Below are 16,618 nucleotides of genomic sequence, written 5' to 3' on the forward strand. Positions count from 1 at the left end.
CGGGCCCTTCAGTAAAAGGGCCGCCCCCACAGCCGTCCAGCTTCCTGTGCCGGGGGGGGGGGGGGGGGGGCCGGGGGAGGGGGGAATGAAGGATCCCCCCCCACATTCCTGTACGTAGGGGTCCCGAGTGGCTGCCTTCTGCAGCCGGTGCCCCGCCCCCCCGAGCAGAGCCGGGTTCTTCCTGGCCCGCTCCGGTGCCAAGTCCATCTCTCCTCTGCGCAGGTTCGGATCCCAGCCCTGCCCGCCTCCCGCTGCGCAGCCGCTGGCGCTGAAGGACTGTCTCCTGAGCTGTCTGCGCGGAGAGCGCTGAGTAAACTGGGTACGAGAATGTTACTGTTCTGTGAGAAACCACCGGCGGGAGGGGTCCGAGGGGCCGGGAGGGAGGTGAGCCGGCCCGGGGGGCCGTCCTCGGGGCCGCAGCAACACTGCGTGATGGCCAGTCCCGGCGGACGCGCCTCTCCTCCCGGGAGACGAGCGGAGCTGAACCCGGTGGGCCGAAGAGCTCGGCCGGGCGACTCGAACCGCCCCGGGGATTCCCGTCCCTGCGTTTTTGCCCGCCTGCATTTCCTTCACGCGCTAATTGTGCACTGAGTCCCGTTCTCCTCGCGCACGACTGCTGGGGCGTGGAGACGGGTATCGTATTTAACTTAGGCTCTAACATGTGTAGCATGGATGGGGCTCCGGCCGTCTGCGCTGGAAACTCACCCGGCTCCTAGCTGGTAAATGAGAACTATCCAAAGCAAACAAATAGCTGTCTCTTGCCTGGTGAGTCAGGGGCCCCACCCTCCCGAGCGCCTCGGCCGGGGTCGGAACGTTCGGCGCCCCCAGCGCGCCCCCAGCGCCGCTCCCCTGACTGCTTCTGGACGCCCCTCCTGGGGAGAAAAGGGCCGAAGCCGCCGTCTCCCCGCCTCCCGGCTATTCCGGGGAGAGGCTCTCAAAGGAGCCTCTAGGGGGCGCCGGGTGCACGGGGCGCGGGCCTGGGGCTGGGCCGCTCAGCGGCAGTGACCCTGGTCACTTAACGGGATAAATAGGGAGAAATAACAGCCCCTCCCGGCCAGACTTGTGGGGATCCAGTGAGATTGCAGTTATAGAGCGCCCAGCAACACATCCCTCCCCCTCCTAAGCAGTAAGGGGCCGTGACAAAAGTCGCTCCCAGAGGGGTGGGGAGTTGCTGGGCCCAAGCCCCGAGGCCCCGAGCTCCCCAAGCCGCCAGGGGCCTAAGACTCCCAGGGCCAGGCTCGGGCTTGGTTGCCCGACTCAGGAAGGGCAAGTGTAGGGTGCTGGGCCTCCCCCCCAACCTCTCCGCCATCAGAATAGCCAGCCCCATCTAGTGGGGAAAAGGCAATAGGGGCGCATGGCCCAGCCTGGGGGGCGGGGCCCAGCCTGGGGGGCGGAGCCCGCCCCCCACCTGGAAGGCCTCCCCCTCCTGGGCCTGTCCCAGAGCCTGCCTTCTCCCCCCCTCCCCCCCCCCCCCGTGCCCCCCCCAGCAGCTCGGACAGTGGGCTTCCCGCGGGTGTCAGTGGTGGGCCGATCGCCCACTCGTGCTCTGCCCCCCAGCCCCAGAAACACGCCAGGGCCGGTGGGTGCGTGGCCAGCTTTATTTGGGAGTTTGGACGGAGCCTGCTCAGGACAGGACAGAAGATGCGGCGGGTCAGTCCTGCCCCTCCAGGGAAGGCTTGCTGGGGACCAGGAGGGCTGTGGCGGGACGCAGGAGCTGGGGGGACGCAGCCCCCCCTCCCCCAGGGTCAGCCGCGACCTTCCTGAGGCCCGTCCCACAGCCAGCACAGAAGTGAGCCGACAGTTCCCAGGGGGAGCTGCTCCCTTATGGCCTGCACCAGACTGAGGCTTTGGGCTGCGGCCCGCCCTGTCAGGGAGAGGCTGGAGACGGGAGGCAGGGAGGTGCTCCCACGGGGGCCCAGCTGGGCCGGGCAGCCTCAGTCAGGGCCCGTTGGCGAGGGCCCTTTGGGAGCACCCACAAGCGCAGCAGCCGCCACAGCAGGTGCCCTGGGGGAGCCGGGCAGGAGGAGCTGGAGCCTTCCTCCTCCGCCCACTAAGCAGCTTCCTGGCGTCAAAGGCGTCTCTCTCATCCCGCAGCCTCCTGTTCAGGTCCCTGTGAAGCAGAGAGAGAACAGGACATCAGCTTGGGGGGGGGGGCACTCTGACCTCAGCTGAGTGCTAAAGGAATGAGGTGGGGGCCATCCTGCAGACAGAAATCGCAAAGAGGGAGATGGGAGCCATCGAGGCTAAAGAGGGAGGGCAGCGGCAGGGGAGCCAGGAAGTCAGAGGTGGGGAATTTTTCAGAATCTGGGTCTGGTCCAAGGGGGGGTCTGAAAAAAGGAGCGGTGGAGGAGCCCAGCCAGGCCTCGGTCCCAGACTGACCTCAGGAGCTCCAGTTGCCGGAGGAGGCTGTGTTTCTCCTTCTGCATGTTCCTAGACACAATGACCACATCCCTGTGGACCAGGGAGCAGGATTAGGGAGACGGCGCAGATCTCCCCCTTCGATGCCCTGTGGCTCGTGCCCCTTGGGCCTTGCTGGGTCCCCAGAGATCAGGTCATCTCCAGCCTCCCTCTCTCCAGGGTCAGAGGCCCCGTAGGGTAGATGCTTGGCTCCTTTCCAGGTAGGGGAGGGAGGGGCAAGAAGAGAAGGAAAGGCAAGGGAAACTGAGGTAGCACAGCTGCTCTCAGAATGGGGGCCAAGATCCCGGGGGCTCCCGCCCCCAGGCCCAGAGTCATATTGCGGGACCTGTGCTTCTGCTCCTTCTCAGCCTGGGCTTCCACTTGCAGCTGCAGCAGCTGCTCCTGAGCCACCTCCAGCTGGGCCCGGCTCTGCTCCAGCTGGGTCCGGAGCTCCTCATTGGCCAGCCAGAGCTGGGCGTTCTGCACCTGCATCTCCAGCCGCTCCGAGGTCCGCTGCTGCAGCTGCTGCTCTAGCTGGGAGGGAGGAGGGCGGGAGGAAGGCTCAGGCCTGCCGCCGAGACCCCACCGGGCGGGAGTGGCGCAGGGGACCGGAGGGCTAGGGAAGCAGCATCCCGGACACGGCGTCTGGGCCCTCCTGGGAAGTGCTCCTCTGCTGTGCTCTCCCAGGAGCCTGATGACCCCTAGCTGGAGTGGGATGGTCCTGCCGTGACCTGATGCTATCCTTGGGCACTCACCTGCCTGCTGGCAGCAATGTTCCTGGCCAAGGCCCCCCATCCTCCCCCCTGCCCCGTGCCTTTCAAGAGCCTGAGACAGCTTCCAGAACTGGGGAGATCCAGAACGTCTCCTTGGAGGCCCAGCAAATGGGAGCCCCTCCGTGGCCGAGCCGGTCTTGTCTCCCCCCAGGAGCAATCTCAGAGTCCACAGAGCGATGGGAGCCAGTCCTGGCTCCCAGAGCCTTCAGGGTGTGGGGAGGGGGGACACAACTCCCTAGTGCAGAGAGGGACGCAGGGGGCTCAAGGACAAGAGGAAAGCTCCAGTGAGGAATTCCAGAGCGCTGGGCTAGAGACCAGCATCTGAGGGTTAGGAGACTGCTCTGGTCCACTGAGTCGGGAGGAGGCAATGGATGAGGAGCTTGGGCAAGGGCGTCCGGGCCCTCTGCCACACACAGAACATGGAAGGATTTCTCGATTTGCCTCAATGACAACTTTGTCCTTCAGGTTCGGCAAGGACTTATTAGTCAGCCTGGGTCATGGGGAATGACATTATTGATCGGCCTGGGTTACACCCATGCTAGTGCTGCAGACATCCCCATGCAAACAAAGCAGCCCAACAGGAAGAAGCTGCCATGGTGGGGTCGGAGGGTAGATAACAAGGACATATATAAATATAGAGAGAATCAACAGAAAGAGAGGAGACACAAAATGTGCTCCAGGGGCCAAAGGCCCAAAGTGTCAGGAATTCTTGGCGGTCTGTGGGAGCAAAGAAGGAGAAACCGAGCGTGGCCATTCCTGCCAGCGGGACTGCGTGGCCGCAGGGTGCGGGGCAGAAACAGGAGATAAATCAAGTTCAGAAACTGCACCCGAGCTCCTGACGGTGGAAAGGCGACAGTCAGTGAAAAGGACCCTCAAAGGAAAGCCCTTCTGAGCAATTAGAACCCCCAGCCGCCATTCCCGAGAATGAGCCTATCTCTCCTCCTCTCCCCAGAGAGGTGGGGACTGGGGGGGTACATTCGTTGGCTAATACAGCAGGTCACAGGTTTGTACTTAATGACTTTTCTCTGTCATAAAGGACACTTAAAGTGGAAGGTAGAAGGCTATATCCAGGACAGACTGAAGGAAGAAAGAAGAAAGAAGGGGGGAGGAAGAGGAAGAAGACACCGACATGGATCCAAAGGACACTTGTCACCTGGATGAGGTTTAAACATGGTGAAGAGGCGAAAGAAGGAAAGGCGTTTGGGTTGGTTCATATCTACAGGACACAAAGCAGAGAAGAGAGAAGGAAGACGGTGGAAGAGCTTAGAAGAGCTCTGATCCTGCAGAACAAACTGGGAGGCTGGCTCCGCTTTCCTGGGCACTTCTGTGTGGGAGGATGCCTGAGGACAGCCACAGGCCCACAGGGAAAAGGGGAGTAATGGAAAGGCCAGGACTCCTCCTTGGGATGTGGGGGACCGCGATTCCCAACGACCGAAGGGCAGCCGAACTTTTTCATTCTTATCTGGCTCCTGTTTTCTCTGCCAAGAATGGTCCTCAGACTAGAGCAGGCAAGCCAATGTGGCTGATTGGTTCCTGGTGGGTAGCAGGTGAGGAGAGGAGAATAAAAAAAGACCCAGTGCCATGGATCAAGCAATGAAAGAACAGGCCCCGGGAGGGTTCCGTCTCTCCTTCTTCGTCACCCTTGGTGAGAAGGTCACTAAACTGGAGAAGAAGATGGTCCTGAAGTTTAAAAAGGGAGGAAGGATGACATTTCCAGAGCTCAGTCGGAACCCTGGCATTATTAAAATTAGTGAATATTCCAAAAAGGAGGCAACGGGCGCCACAAGGTGCCCAGGGAATGGTTCTGTGGAGACCAGGTCACATCAGAACAACCCGAGTCATCCAAAGCGCAAAGGACACGACCTGCCGATAATCTACCTAGAGTGCGACAAAGTACGTCCCATTTCCCGGGACACTGGGAGGGGGGAGAGTGGGGGATGTGGCGAGGCAACGGCATGATTCTGTGAATCCACGAAGCGGGCGGAGTGGCCAGATCCAGAGAGAGGGCCTCCTGGGCCCTGGCCACCGTGGAGTCACCTCCAGGGAGGGCACTTAAGAACAAAGGCTGCCCGGCCTTGAGCTGTCGGCTTGGATGAAGGCACAGAGCAGGGAGCGCCCTAGTGGAAGGCAATCAGAACCAAAAACATGCTGATGAGAAGGATCCTCCCCTGGTCTCCTTGCTCCCCAAGGACAAGCTGAAGGGAAGGGAGAAGATGGGAGGGGGGCGAGTGCAGCAGAGCAAAACCGAGAGGGCCCAGGGCTGAGAACACCATCGCCATCTCAGGCTAGGAGGAGAGGGGCAGAACTTGCAGCACCAGGGACGGGCCAATCCAGCGGAGGAGGGCTCCCCTCCCAGCCTCCCCTGGAGCACTGTGCCTAGCTCTGTGCCCCCCAGTTAAGGGAGGACATCAGTGTGCTGCAGAACCTCCAGAGGAGGCAACAAGGACAGGGAAAGCATGGAGCCCGAGTCATAAGGTGGCCTAAAGGAACTGGGCATTTCAGCTGGAGGAGAGAAGGCTCGGAGCAGATGGGATGGCCTCTCTGGGCTTCCAGCTTCCCTCCCATTTGTCACCTTCTGCACTGCCCGTGGCCCTGCCTTCCGGGATGCTCAGCAACCTGGTTTACCACCTGGGCCCCTCTCCACAGGCTTTAGGCCCAGCTCAGGCACCCCCCTTTCAGAAGCCTCTCCAAAAGCCCAAGCCCAGGCACCCCCGGAGCTGGATCTCTGCTCTTGGTTCTGCCCACAGGGGTCAGGTGTTCTGTCCCCTTGTCCTACAGGCTCCTCACAGGCCAGGGTATCATGGAGAGAAGGAAGGGTGAGACTTGTAACTTTGTATCACTCCCAGTTTTGTTCCTTGATATTTTGTTTCTCTGGCTCTGCCCAGGGGGGTCATGTGTTCTATCCCTTTGTCCTACAGCGCCCCTCACAGGCCAGGGATACATGATACCCTTGGAGAGAAGGAAGGGTGAGACTTGTAACTTTGTATCACTCCCCATTTGGTTCCTTGATACTTTGTTTCTCTGGCTCTGCCTTCCCTGGACCCCAGAGCCCTCCAGGCAAGGACTGAGGCAGGCCTGGCTGAGCCCCGGCTTCCTGATTCTTCCCTGCTCCCTCCATTCTCTCATTAGCACCAAAAGAAAACGGCCTGGGTTCGAGCCCAGGCTCCCACACTACGCAGCGGCTCACCCTGGGCAGGTCTCCTCAGCTTTCTAACCTTCAGTTTCTCCTCTGGAGAGAACAGTCCTTGCATAACCCACTTGGTTGGTGGCTGTTTTGAAAAAGCCTGCTGGAAAACCTCCAGAGCTAGAGAAGGGGATGGTGATCTCATCCAGCCCAGCATGAGCTTCGCAAGACCTGGCCCAGATGCCCGAGCAAGGCCCTTCTGGGCCCCATGTGTGGAAGGTGGGTTATCGTGGGCTGTTTAGGAAGGAAGGAAGGAAGGAAGGAAGGAAGGAAGGAAGGAAGGAAGGAAGGAAGGAAGGAAGGAGGGAGGGAGGGAGGGAGGGAGGGAGGGAGGGAGGGAGGGAGGGAAGGAAGGAAGGAAGGAAGGAGGGAGGGAGGGATGGAGGCAGGGAACGAAGGGAAGGAGAGGAAGGGAGGGAAGGAGGGGGGGAGGGAGGTGGATGCTTGCAGCATGGGACTGGACCAATCCTCAGATTTCCAGGGTTGCTGAGACCTCCCCCAAGCAGACTTCAAAGAGATGCAGTTTTCCTTGGGCTTTTGAGGGTCAGTGTGGACCTTTGCCCTGGCGGGATGGGGTGAGCAGGGCAGGGACACCCGGGGAGGCGGGAGGGATCCCAGGGCCACCTAGAGCTCTGATGGTACAGCTGGATTTTGGCATTGGGGATCGTCCCCCACCCAGGGGTTCCGGGGCTGTGTCCACGGAGGGGCGCTCTTGAGAGATGGCCCTGCCCCCAGGGACGGGCCCCGGCTGGGAGCCCTGGGAAGGTGGTGCCCCACCATGTCCCCATGATCCCCGGCGGCGCCGTCACCTCTCTCTGGCCGCGGCTGGCCCGATCTAGCTCCTGGTCCCGGTTCTGCAATTCCTGCAGGATGTGACTGAGCCGGTCCTGACGAGAGGAGTCCTGTGGGGGGAGGGGCAGAAGGTGTCACAGCCCCTGGACCCCGGCACCAGCCTTGTGCCCGGGGAAGAGCTTAAGGGCTGCCTCAGGGAAGGGCTGCTGACAGAGGGCCGGCCCCCTCCTCCCAGCGCCTGTGACCATGGGGGGCTGGGGGGCGCTGCGGGACACCCCAGACCTGGTTTTGCAGCCGCTCCCGTTCGGCGCAGATCTGCTGCTCCATTTCTTCATACAAGCACTGCACTTCCTTCTCGTGGTCGCTCTCGCGCCTGGGGGAGGGAGCCGGAGACCCCGAACCCCAGCAGTTCCCAAGAGCCCCCGGCCCGGCCCGGGTCACGTCCAGCACCGGGCCGAGTCTCTGCGTGGGTGCTCAGCCACGAGGGCTCCTGGGCCCCCACGCCCACGGGCCCCCCACATGCCCCACGCCCACACGTGCCCCCCACACCCACGTGCCCCCCATGTGCCCCCCATGCCCATGCGCCCCCACATACCCCCATGCCCACACGTGCCCCCCATGCCACGTACACACGCGCCCCCCACATGCCCCACGCCCACACGCCCCCACGTGCCCCCCACGCCCACGTGCCCCCACATACACACATGCCCCCCATGTGCCCCCCATGCCCATGCGCCCCCCACATACCCCCATGCCCACACGTGCCCCCCATGCCACGTACACACGTGCCCCCCACATGTCCCCCATGCCCACACGCCCCCACATGCCCCCAGGCCCACACGTGCCCTCTATGCCACGTACACACGTGCCCCCCACATGTCCCCCACGCCCACGCGCCCCCACCTGCCCCCACGCACACCCCCCCAGACACAGCCGGTGTCCGGCCCCCCGGTCACCTGCACAGGGCCTGCTCCACGGCCTCCCGCGCGCGCTCGGCCTCCCCCAGGCAGGAGGACACCTGCACCAGCACGTCCTCGAAGCTCCCCAGCAGCTCGGGCCGCTCCCTCCGGAGCCTGGCCCACAGGGCTCGCACCTCGCGTTGCCTGTGGGGATGAAGCCGGGGTCATGGGGAACACCCCGGGGCCCCTCCCCCCAGGAGCCGGCCTCCAGAGCCCCCCAGCGCTGCGCCCTCGGCCGGGCCCCACCCTCACGGTCTGTGGGTTGTGGCTGCCTGGGGTCCAGCCCTGGGCGAGAGGGGGAGACAGGTCAAGCCCGGGAAGAGGGTCCCGCAGAGGGAGCTCCCTGACTGAGAGCCCCTTCACCTGGAGGCACAACCAGCAGAGCTGAGAGGGACCGTCCCCGGCCCCAGGGAGTGCCCCCCAATAAAGCTCCCCTCCGTCCTACCCCCTCCTCCCACCCCACCACCCGCTGACTTCTGCTGCCTCAGAGGGCCACCGAGACCCCTGGATCGTTGCTAGCGGCCTTCTCTGAGCCACGCTCTCTCACCGAGCCCCCTCTCCCCCTTTTCCTCTGGCTCGAGGTTCAGTCTGCCAAGATCTGAGTCCTCCCCTCCACCTGCTCCCTCCTCAGGCCCTTGGGCACCAAGACCTCCTCCCCTTCAGCCGGGGGGGCCCAAGCCCGGCTCTTTCTGGAGGCCGGTCACCCACCGCCACACGGCCTCACCCTGGCCATGGGCTTCTGTCCCGAGCCAGAGCAAGGCCCCACCTGGCTCCAGGTGCCCACAGGAAAGGCCTCCCTTACTGCAGGGCCTGAGAAGGGGAAACTGAGGCAGATCCAGGGCTCTGGGCCTGCTGCCTGTGTCTGGGGGAAACTCTTGCATGGTTCCTGTATCTGAGGGGGGGGTTTCCAGCATGGTTTCTGTGTCGGGGGGGGGCTTCCAACATGGTTCCTGTGTCTGGGGGGGGGTTTTTTCCAGCATGGTTCCCGTGTCTGGGGGGGGGTTTCCAGCATGGTTCCCGTGTCTGGGGGGGGGTTTCCAGCATGGTTTCTGTGTCTGGGGGGGGGTTTCCAGCATGGTTCCTGTGTCTGGGGGGGGGCTTCCAGCATGGTTTCTGTGTCTGGGGGGGGGTTTCCAGCATGGTTCCTGTGTCGGGGTGGGGTTTCAGCATGGTTCCTGTGTCTGGGGGGGGGGGTTTCCAGCATGGTTCCTGTGTGTGGGGGGGGTTCCAGCATGGTTCCTGTGTCTGGGGGGGGTTTCCAGCATGGTTCCTGTGTCTGGGGGGGGGCTTCCAGCATGGTTTCTGTGTTGGGGGGGGGGTTTCCAGCATGGTTCCTGTGTCTGGGGGGGGGCTTCCAGCATGGTTCCTGTGTCTGGGGGGGGGTTCCAGCATGGTTCCTGTGTCTGGGGGGGGGGTTTCCAGCATGGTTCCTGTGTCGGGGGGGGGGCTTCCAGCATGGTTCCTGTGTCTGGGGGGGTCCAGCACGGCTGCCTATCATGGAGATTTCTGAGTGCAATTTGGGCCTGCAAAGGCACATGTGGTGGGAAATGATACCCAGGCACTTCCGCAGACATCCCTGAGCAAGCACAGGCGTGCTCATGGGGCACGGGTACACGTGTGTGCACACAAACACCCCACATACAAGCGCACACAAACACATGTGCCCACCTCCCACTCCCACACGGGAAGCAAACTCTGGCGCCTGGAGCCCACCCCCACGGGGCTTCCCTGAACAGCCCCTGCGCCCTCAAGGCCCAGACCCAGCTCCCGAGAGCCAGGCCGCCCCAGGCCCAGACTCACTCGGCCAGGATGGGGGCGGCCCCCAGCTGCTCCATGGTGGCCCCAAAGCCGTCCTCCTCGGCCGCAGCCTCCTCCTCCTCCGGGGCCCCGAGCCCCGGGACCCAGCCCGACTCAAAGGTCTCCTCCTGGGGCCCCGAGGGGGGGGCGCTCCCCGGCATCTCCGCGCCCACAAACGATCCTGTGGAGACGGGGGCCAGAGCATCGTCCCGGACTCCCCGCCTCCCCCCCTCCCCCCCTTCAAGCACTCCTGCCCAGCTCCCAGCGGCCCTGTGCACATCCTGCACCCCCACCCAAGTTTCCTGTTTTTCCGCCCTGTTCTCCAGCCGGGAACCAGAGGAAGTCGGGCCCTTCACCCTGAGACGGGGTGGATGCCTGGGTCTCCTCAGGGCCCGGGGGAGGCAGGAGGAGCCCCAGTAGATGCCGGAGGCACAGGGAGCCGGACCCACCAGGCTCTCCTTTGCTCAGATTCGGAACAGGGAGACCCCCAGTCCCATCCTCAGGGACCTCCCTCCGGGCCACCCAAACCCCCAGCTGGGGAGGCTCAGCCCCATCTCCTAGGCAGGAAGGCTCGCAAAGGCTGGGTGCCGCTCTGGAACGGGCGTGCCACGCAGTGCCCTCGGGTGCCACAAGCACGGATCCCCGTGCGGGTGCCCACCCAGGTGCCAGGTGCTCCCTCACCGAGGCCCATGCTGAATTCTCGGGGGGTCAGGAAACCCGCGTGCCCTCGGTCCAGGCTCTCAAACACAGACTCCAGCTGCTCCCGGGTCAGGGGAAGCTCGTTCTGAAGCCTCTGGGGAAGAGAGGCCGAGCTGGTGAGGGCCAGAAGGGCCGGTGGGCGTGGGGCCGGGGCGGCCGGGCTCCCCCTCACCTGCAGGTCCGCCTTGGTGATGAAGCCCTTGGCCTCCTTGTCACAGAGGAAGAAAAGCTCCCGGGCCTTCTCCAGCATTTCCCCGGGGTCTCCCCCCGACATGGCCGCGCCCGGGGGGTGGGGGGCCTCCTCCGGCCGGTCGTCTCCTTCTTGGGCCCCCCCCCGGCCGGCCATGCTGGCACCTGCTGGGGGATGGGAGACAAGTCAGCACCGCCACCGCCTCCCCTCCCACGTGCACACTCTCTCACACACACACACACACACACACACACATACACACTTACCACGTGCACAGATCTGGCACACATGTTCACCCACACTCACTCACACACACACAGGCACATTAGGCATCCACATCAAGCCCCTGTGGGGACAGGACAGTCTGCTCCGGCCTCCTCCTCCCTTTTCCCACAATCCACTTGAAGCCTCCCCCCCCTTCGGCCCCCAGGATGTGCCGATTCCTCTCCTCTGAGCCCCTGCACCCGGCAGGTGAGAAGCAGTGGCAGCTCAGGCCCCATTAGGCCCGGAGCCTAACCATAGGGCTCTGAGAAGGCAGAGGCCGGCTGGGCTGGAGCTCGGGAGGGAGGCTGGGGCCTTGAAAAGGAGCAAGTGAGATCTGGAGGAGCACAGAGGAAGGATGGCAATGGGAGAAGGGGAGAAGGAGACGTGGTTGGGGGGAAGGTCCGGAGAAGCACGAGTGGAAGTGAGACAAAATGATGAACCCTGGCTTTTCTTCTGGGCCTCTAAGAGGGAGCCTTGGAAGGTTCTTAGAGACAGATCCAGGGGGCTGGGCTAGCTGCCTAATTAGGGGGTGGATTACCGAGGAGGAGAGGCCGGAGGCAAGGAGACCTTTGAAGTCTCTCACAGCTGACCTGGCCGGTGAAGAATCCCCAACCAAGGTGAGCTGATGGAACATCAGAAACAAAAGCCAGAGAGCAATCTGGGAGGAAGGCGAGCAGTCCAGCACTGATGGCGGGAGGCCTGTGGCGGGCAGAGGCAGTGGGGAGGAAGAGGACGAGCCTGTCTGGACTGGGAAGGTCCCCTCCTGCTTCCTCCTCCCTCTTGCTCTGGGCTGGGGGAAGAGGCCCGAGGTGAGGGCTCCGGGGCAACAGGAGGGACCTTCAGGCCAAAAGCCTGGAGCTGGGGAAGCAGAGGAAAGCTGGCCACAGGGTCCAGAAAGAGAGGAAAGAGAAAAGGGGAGCGGACTGGAGGAGCAATGTGGGAGGCTCCAGTGGGTGAGGAGGATGGGGTGCAGCAGGAGCGCAGCCAGGTCCAAAGAGGGGGACTGGGCAGTAGCTGGGGGGGCAGCGCGTGTCTGAGGACTACAACGTTTCTGTCCCGTCACCTTTGCCTCCCTCCGCAAGGGTGTACGGCCCCGCTCACACTAAATATGGAATGGAGAAAAGGGGAACCAAGGAGGAAGGAAAAGATGGACAAAGGAGGAGCCGGGGAGGAAGGAAAGGATGGAGAAAGGTGAAGGGGAGACAGGGAGGAAGGAAAGGATGGAGAAAGGTGAAGGGGAGACAGGGAGGAAGGAAAGGATGGAGAAAGGTGAAGGGGAGACAGGGAGGAAGGAAAGGATGGAGAAAGGTGAAGGGGAGACAGGGAGGAAGGAAAAGATGGACAAAGGAGGAGCCGGGGAGGAAGGAAAGGATGGAGAAAGGTGAAGGGGAGACAGGGAGGAAGGAAAGGATGGAGAAAGGTGAAGGGGAGGAAGGAGAGGGGAAAGGAGACAATGGAATTAGGAAGGGGAAGAAGGGAAGGAGAGGATGGAGAAAGGGGAGAGGGACCGGGAGGGATGGGAGACAGGAATGGGGGAGAGGGGCTGGGGAGGCTGGGAGAAGGGACTGCACCGTCCCCCGACAGCCTTTGGCCACAGCCAGGGAGCCGGCCTTGCCGAGGAGACTTCCCTGGGACCCTTGGAGTCGCCTCTTTTTCAGACTCCCCAGGTGCTCAGGGAATGGGGTGAACGTGGGCCCCGGAGGCCGCCTTGGAGCAGAGCCACGGCTCCATTGGCTGGGAGGGTCCGGCCTGGCCACAGCCCCTCCCTCGAGGCCACGGAGGAGCCAGGTGCTGCACTCTCAGGCCCGGCCAGCTGTGCCAGGTGGGGACCAGCGCTGCCCATCTCCCCGGACACAAAGCGAGGAAAGGGTTAAGGAGCCATTTGGACACCTTGGGCCAACAGGGAGGGGCCGTTCACGTGGTGATCTAATCGCTTTAATATCAGGACCTCCCAGAGGCCGGAGAACACTGGGCCCTGCCCTGGGGGAGAGCTGGTGCCAGCCCCCACCCCCATCCCGTGGGCAGCTGCGCCCCGGCACCCCTCAGCCCCCCCATTTCTGGCAGTCCCGGAGCCATTTGCAAGGCAAAGATGGGGCCCGGGATCCCAGCGGGAGAGCAGTAACTCTACCCGGCCATCCCTCCGGCCTCCCCCATTCTGCGGCCTGGGAGGCCCCGTGACTCACCTCCAACCTCCGTCCCCAGCTCAAATCTCAGCCCAAAGCCCCACGGGGGGGGGGGGGGGGGAGGGGGGCAGACCTTGGGGCTCCAGCGCCCGGCACTGCCAGCCTCAGCTGTCCCAGAGCCGCAGGGACTCAGCGGCTCCCCGGGGCTCCCAGAATTCGGACCCCCTCCCCTCTCCTGCAGGTGCAGGGACCCCAGTCTCCTCTGGGCCGTTGTTGCTCCCAGAGCGAATGAAGGCTCCGGGATCCTCTTCCTCTCCCGCAGGTGCCTTTGGGCGGCGCCCTGGGCCGCTCCGCACCTGTCACTGCAGGTGGGAGGCAGAAGGGAGGGAGAGCACCCCCTCCTCGCATTCCGCCAGGGGAGGCTCCAGGCCCCAGGGAGGCGGGAGCCCAGGAGGGAAGGCCAGGTAGGGAGGTGTCCGTGTTCCTTTTGCTCCGGCTCCTCTCCCCCCTTGGATGGAGGAGGGGAGGGGAGAGAAGAAATGGGGCCGGAGGGGCCAGAAGTCGCTGCCAGCCGCCCAGGCCGGCTCGCCAGGGGGTTGTGACAGGCCTGGGGGCCCCGGCTTCGGGCGACCTGGGGCCTGCCTGCCCCCCCCAGGAGCTGCCGGCGCGGAGCCCCCAGCCTGCCTCCCGGGGCTCCAGCCCCCCTCACTGCGCCCTTCCCTGGCCCACCGCCCCTCGGCCTCCCGCCGCAGCGGCTTCTGGCTCCCGCCTTGGGCCCCCGGGCTCCGCTCCCGCTTTGGGGCTGAGGCTTCGGGAGGGCGCGGGAGGAAGTCGGGGAGCCTCGGCCGGCCCGGCGGAGATTGGGCGGGGCGGGTGGAAGGCGCCGGGACGGGTGGCGCTCCCAAGGCCGAGGTGCCCCTTGCCAGCGCCCTGGGAGCGCTCGCCTGGCTCTTACCTGGGAGCGCCCGCACCTGCGGCGGGCTGCCGGCCCCGGCCCGGAGGGGAGGACGGCGAAGGGAGGGGCGGGCTCAGCGGCAGCTCCTCCCGGAAAGGGGGAGGGGGCAGGCGGGGGCGCCGGCCACATAAGCCCTTTCCCGGCCACATAAGCCCTTTCCCGCCAGGCCGCGCGGGAGCCGGGAGCCCAGAGGGGACGGAGCGAGAAAGGAGGCCGGCCGGGAAACAACCTTCTGGATCCGCGGCTCAGGCCCGACCACCGTGCTCCTGACTGGGTTGGGGGCGGCACCCTGCGGGGCAGGCCCCGTCTCCCCAACCCCCTCCGGCTGCCCGCCCCCAGCGGGGTCCCGCTTGCCCCGCACTTGTGGGATGTCCAAGACTTAGCGCCCGCCCGGCCAGTCCCGGGCGCCCGGGGGACGGGGCGGGGGGGGGGGTGTCGGGGCGCCCCGGGGGACGGGGCGGGGGAGGTGTCGGGGCGCGGGGACCGGGCGGGGGAGGTGTCGGGGCGCGGGGACCGGGCGGGGGAGGTGTCGGGGAGCCCCGGGGGACGGGGCAGGGGAGGTGTTGGGGCGCGGGGACCGGGCGGGGGAGGTGTCGGGGGCCCGGGGACGGGGCGGGGGAGGTGTCGGGGAGCCCCGGGGGACGGGGCAGGGGAGGTGTTGGGGCGCGGGGACCGGGCGGGGGAGGTGTCGGGGCGCCCCGGTACCTCTCTGGGAGCCGGTCGTGAGCCCCCTTCCTGATACACCCGAGCCTTCCTCGGGATTTTAGGGCCGGGAAGGACAGAACCACTGACATGGACCTCTGGGGGGGGGGGAGAGAGACAGAGACACAGACAGTGACAGAGAGACTTAAGATATGACAAAAACAGAGACACAGGGAGAAACAGAGAAACAGTGATAGAAATAGAGACAGAAAAACAGACAGAGAAACACAGATACAGGAAGAGACATAGAGAGAGACAGCAGAGACAGACAAAGAGATCACAGAGACACAAATAGTGACAGACTCATAGGAGAGACAGTGAAAGCCAGAGACACACAGAAGCAGACACAGAGACACTCAGAGACATAGAGAGTAACAGAGAGACTTAGACACACCCAGAGACAGCCTCAGTGAGACCTGATGGAAGCTTGCTGGTGACAGGTGGGGGATGATTACTGGGGACCTCTCTGTGGGCCCCATGGGTGAGTGTGTCCGGGCCCCGGTTCAGGGGGATCCTTTCAAGCGGGCTCGATCGTCCCTTGCACGGAGAGGAACTTGGGGGTGGTTTGCGGGGCTTGTCCTGAGAGGGAGTAGAGGGTCCTGGCCCCTGACCCCGGCGGAGCGGCTCCGGCTCCACCTGGGCTACCCCAAACCCGGAAGCCCAGAGCTGTTACAAAGCCACACTGGGCCTCGCGCTCCGGGCCCTGGTCTCCCCCAGGCTCGGAGCCCAGGAAGAGCTGGGAGGGCTACGTGGCCGGGGTCCCAGGGAGTCTACCGGAAGGATGGAGTAGGGCCGCCCCCCGCCCCCGGCTTCAGCCCCCACCTGCAGGCCGGGAGCCTCCTCCAGGCCGATGCTCCCCGCACGAGCCCCGGTGCGATCTGGATGGGGGGAGGGCTCCACATGGATCCGGCTGATCCAGCCAGGGCCAGCGTGGTCAGGTTTGGCCCCCTGCCCCGGAGGCCCCCCCCTTTAGGGACACACAAGGAGGCTGGGACTGGCCCGACAGGCTCTCCCGGTCTACTGTCTCCGTTATTGTAGGAAAGCCTCCAAGGGCCTGGGGCTTAGTCCCAGTGGGGAAGGGGGACTTTTCAGATCCCCCCCCCCCGGGGCCCCAGGCTGAGCCGTCTCCTCCCCCCACTCTCATCTCTGCAGGGAGGGGGAAAGCCCACCCAGAGCTGAGGGAGCCCCGCTCCGTTCCCCCTTGTGCTGTTCCCAGAAGGGGCGGGGTAAGAGGTCTGCCCTCAGTTACATGGGGCACCCGGGGAGGAGGGGCTCCTTGCCCCCTCCCCGGCCCCCCCCCAGCTCTGCTAGGAAGGAGGGAAGGGGGTGGGCAGGGCCCCCTCCCAGAAGGAGGCTCTTTGGCCTCCAGGACTTCGCCCGGCAGCCCGCCTTCTCTCTCCGGGCGCTGGAGGAGGGAGCTGGGGTTGGGCGCTCTGCACAGCCCTGGGGAGCTCCCCCCTCCCGGGGCCATGGGGAGACGGCCCCCACCCCTCCTTCCTTGGCTCTCATCTGACCCAGAAGGCCCCGCGCGGCGCCGCTTCCCCAACTCAAGCATGGCTGTGGGACGTGGGGGCCTTCCCCTCACTGCACCCTTTTAGGGTCCCGCTGCGCCCCAACCTCAAGGGGGTGCCCGGCTACTCCTCCTCCAGCCTCCTTCTTGGCTCTTCTTGACCTCAGCTGGGGACGCCACCCTGGACTCTCCACCCCCTCCCCGAGGCCAGGAGTTCTTGGTGAGCTCCCCAGCCACACAGGCCCCAGAAACGCGGAGGGCTCCCGCTGGCCA

General features: G+C 64.7%; 3 protein-coding genes across 10 annotated transcripts in view; 2 read left to right on the forward strand and 1 right to left on the reverse strand.

Annotated features, from left to right (window-relative positions):
- The first annotated feature begins 86 nt into the window (after positions 1 to 86).
- Positions 87 to 14,533, forward strand: LOC141546082 (uncharacterized). Of its 2 annotated transcripts, XM_074273617.1 has the most exons (4): positions 87 to 319; positions 4,207 to 5,063; positions 6,300 to 6,573; positions 14,300 to 14,533. In XM_074273617.1, the coding sequence occupies exons 2-4, from the start codon at positions 4,752 to 4,754 to the stop codon at positions 14,401 to 14,403; spliced, it is 690 nt and encodes a 229-aa protein (XP_074129718.1). In that variant the 5' UTR covers positions 87 to 319; positions 4,207 to 4,751; the 3' UTR covers positions 14,404 to 14,533. The 2 variants fall into 2 exon arrangements, 1 of the variants encoding a protein (XP_074129718.1); XR_012483227.1 differs by lacking the exons at positions 87 to 319; positions 14,300 to 14,533 and adding an exon at positions 6,828 to 7,170 and having other exon boundaries at positions 2,930 to 6,573.
- On the reverse strand, positions 1,586 to 15,741 carry CRACR2B (calcium release activated channel regulator 2B). 7 transcript variants are annotated; one of them, XM_074273586.1, is made up of 10 exons: positions 15,658 to 15,741; positions 10,774 to 10,955; positions 10,584 to 10,695; positions 9,906 to 10,083; positions 8,103 to 8,249; positions 7,429 to 7,519; positions 7,164 to 7,256; positions 2,744 to 2,931; positions 2,380 to 2,451; positions 1,586 to 2,110 (listed from the first exon to the last, which is right to left on the reverse strand). In XM_074273586.1, exons 2-10 carry the CDS (start codon positions 10,945 to 10,947, stop codon positions 1,939 to 1,941), a joined length of 1,227 nt encoding a protein of 408 aa, XP_074129687.1. In that variant the 5' UTR covers positions 10,948 to 10,955; positions 15,658 to 15,741; the 3' UTR covers positions 1,586 to 1,938. The 7 variants fall into 7 exon arrangements, with proteins under 7 accessions (XP_074129687.1, XP_074129686.1, XP_074129688.1 ...); XM_074273585.1 differs by having other exon boundaries at positions 10,774 to 10,958; positions 15,658 to 15,709; XM_074273587.1 differs by lacking the exon at positions 15,658 to 15,741 and adding an exon at positions 14,134 to 14,274.
- The window catches only part of SLC25A22 (solute carrier family 25 member 22), a 40,547-nt gene continuing 37,209 nt past the window's right edge, over positions 13,281 to 16,618 (forward strand). The window contains exon 1 of the mRNA XM_074273612.1: positions 13,281 to 13,348. The gene's annotated coding sequence lies outside the window, so the exon portion shown is untranslated. The remainder of the gene's footprint in view (positions 13,349 to 16,618) is intronic.

The sequence above is a fragment of the Sminthopsis crassicaudata genome, chromosome 6 (genome assembly GCF_048593235.1).
Source record: "Sminthopsis crassicaudata isolate SCR6 chromosome 6, ASM4859323v1, whole genome shotgun sequence".
In the NCBI taxonomy this organism is placed as follows: Eukaryota; Metazoa; Chordata; class Mammalia; order Dasyuromorphia; family Dasyuridae; genus Sminthopsis; species Sminthopsis crassicaudata.

Coding starts and splice junctions, on each gene's coding strand:
- CRACR2B (XM_074273586.1), bottom strand. CDS start 10,947: ATGGCCGGCCGGGGGGGGGCCCAAGAAGGAGACGACCGGCCGGAGGAG. Junction 10,084..10,583: donor AGAATTCAGCATGGGCCTCG/GTGAGGGAGCAC, acceptor CCGTCTCCACAG/GATCGTTTGTGGGCGCGGAG. Junction 8,250..9,905: donor GCCGCCCCCATCCTGGCCGA/GTGAGTCTGGGC, acceptor TCATCCCCACAG/GCAACGCGAGGTGCGAGCCC.
- LOC141546082 (XM_074273617.1), top strand. CDS start 4,752: ATGGATCAAGCAATGAAAGAACAGGCCCCGGGAGGGTTCCGTCTCTCC. Junction 5,064..6,299: donor TCTACCTAGAGTGCGACAAA/GTACGTCCCATT, acceptor TTCTCTCATTAG/CACCAAAAGAAAACGGCCTG. Junction 6,574..14,299: donor CTGGGCCCCATGTGTGGAAG/GTGGGTTATCGT, acceptor CTTTCCCGCCAG/GCCGCGCGGGAGCCGGGAGC.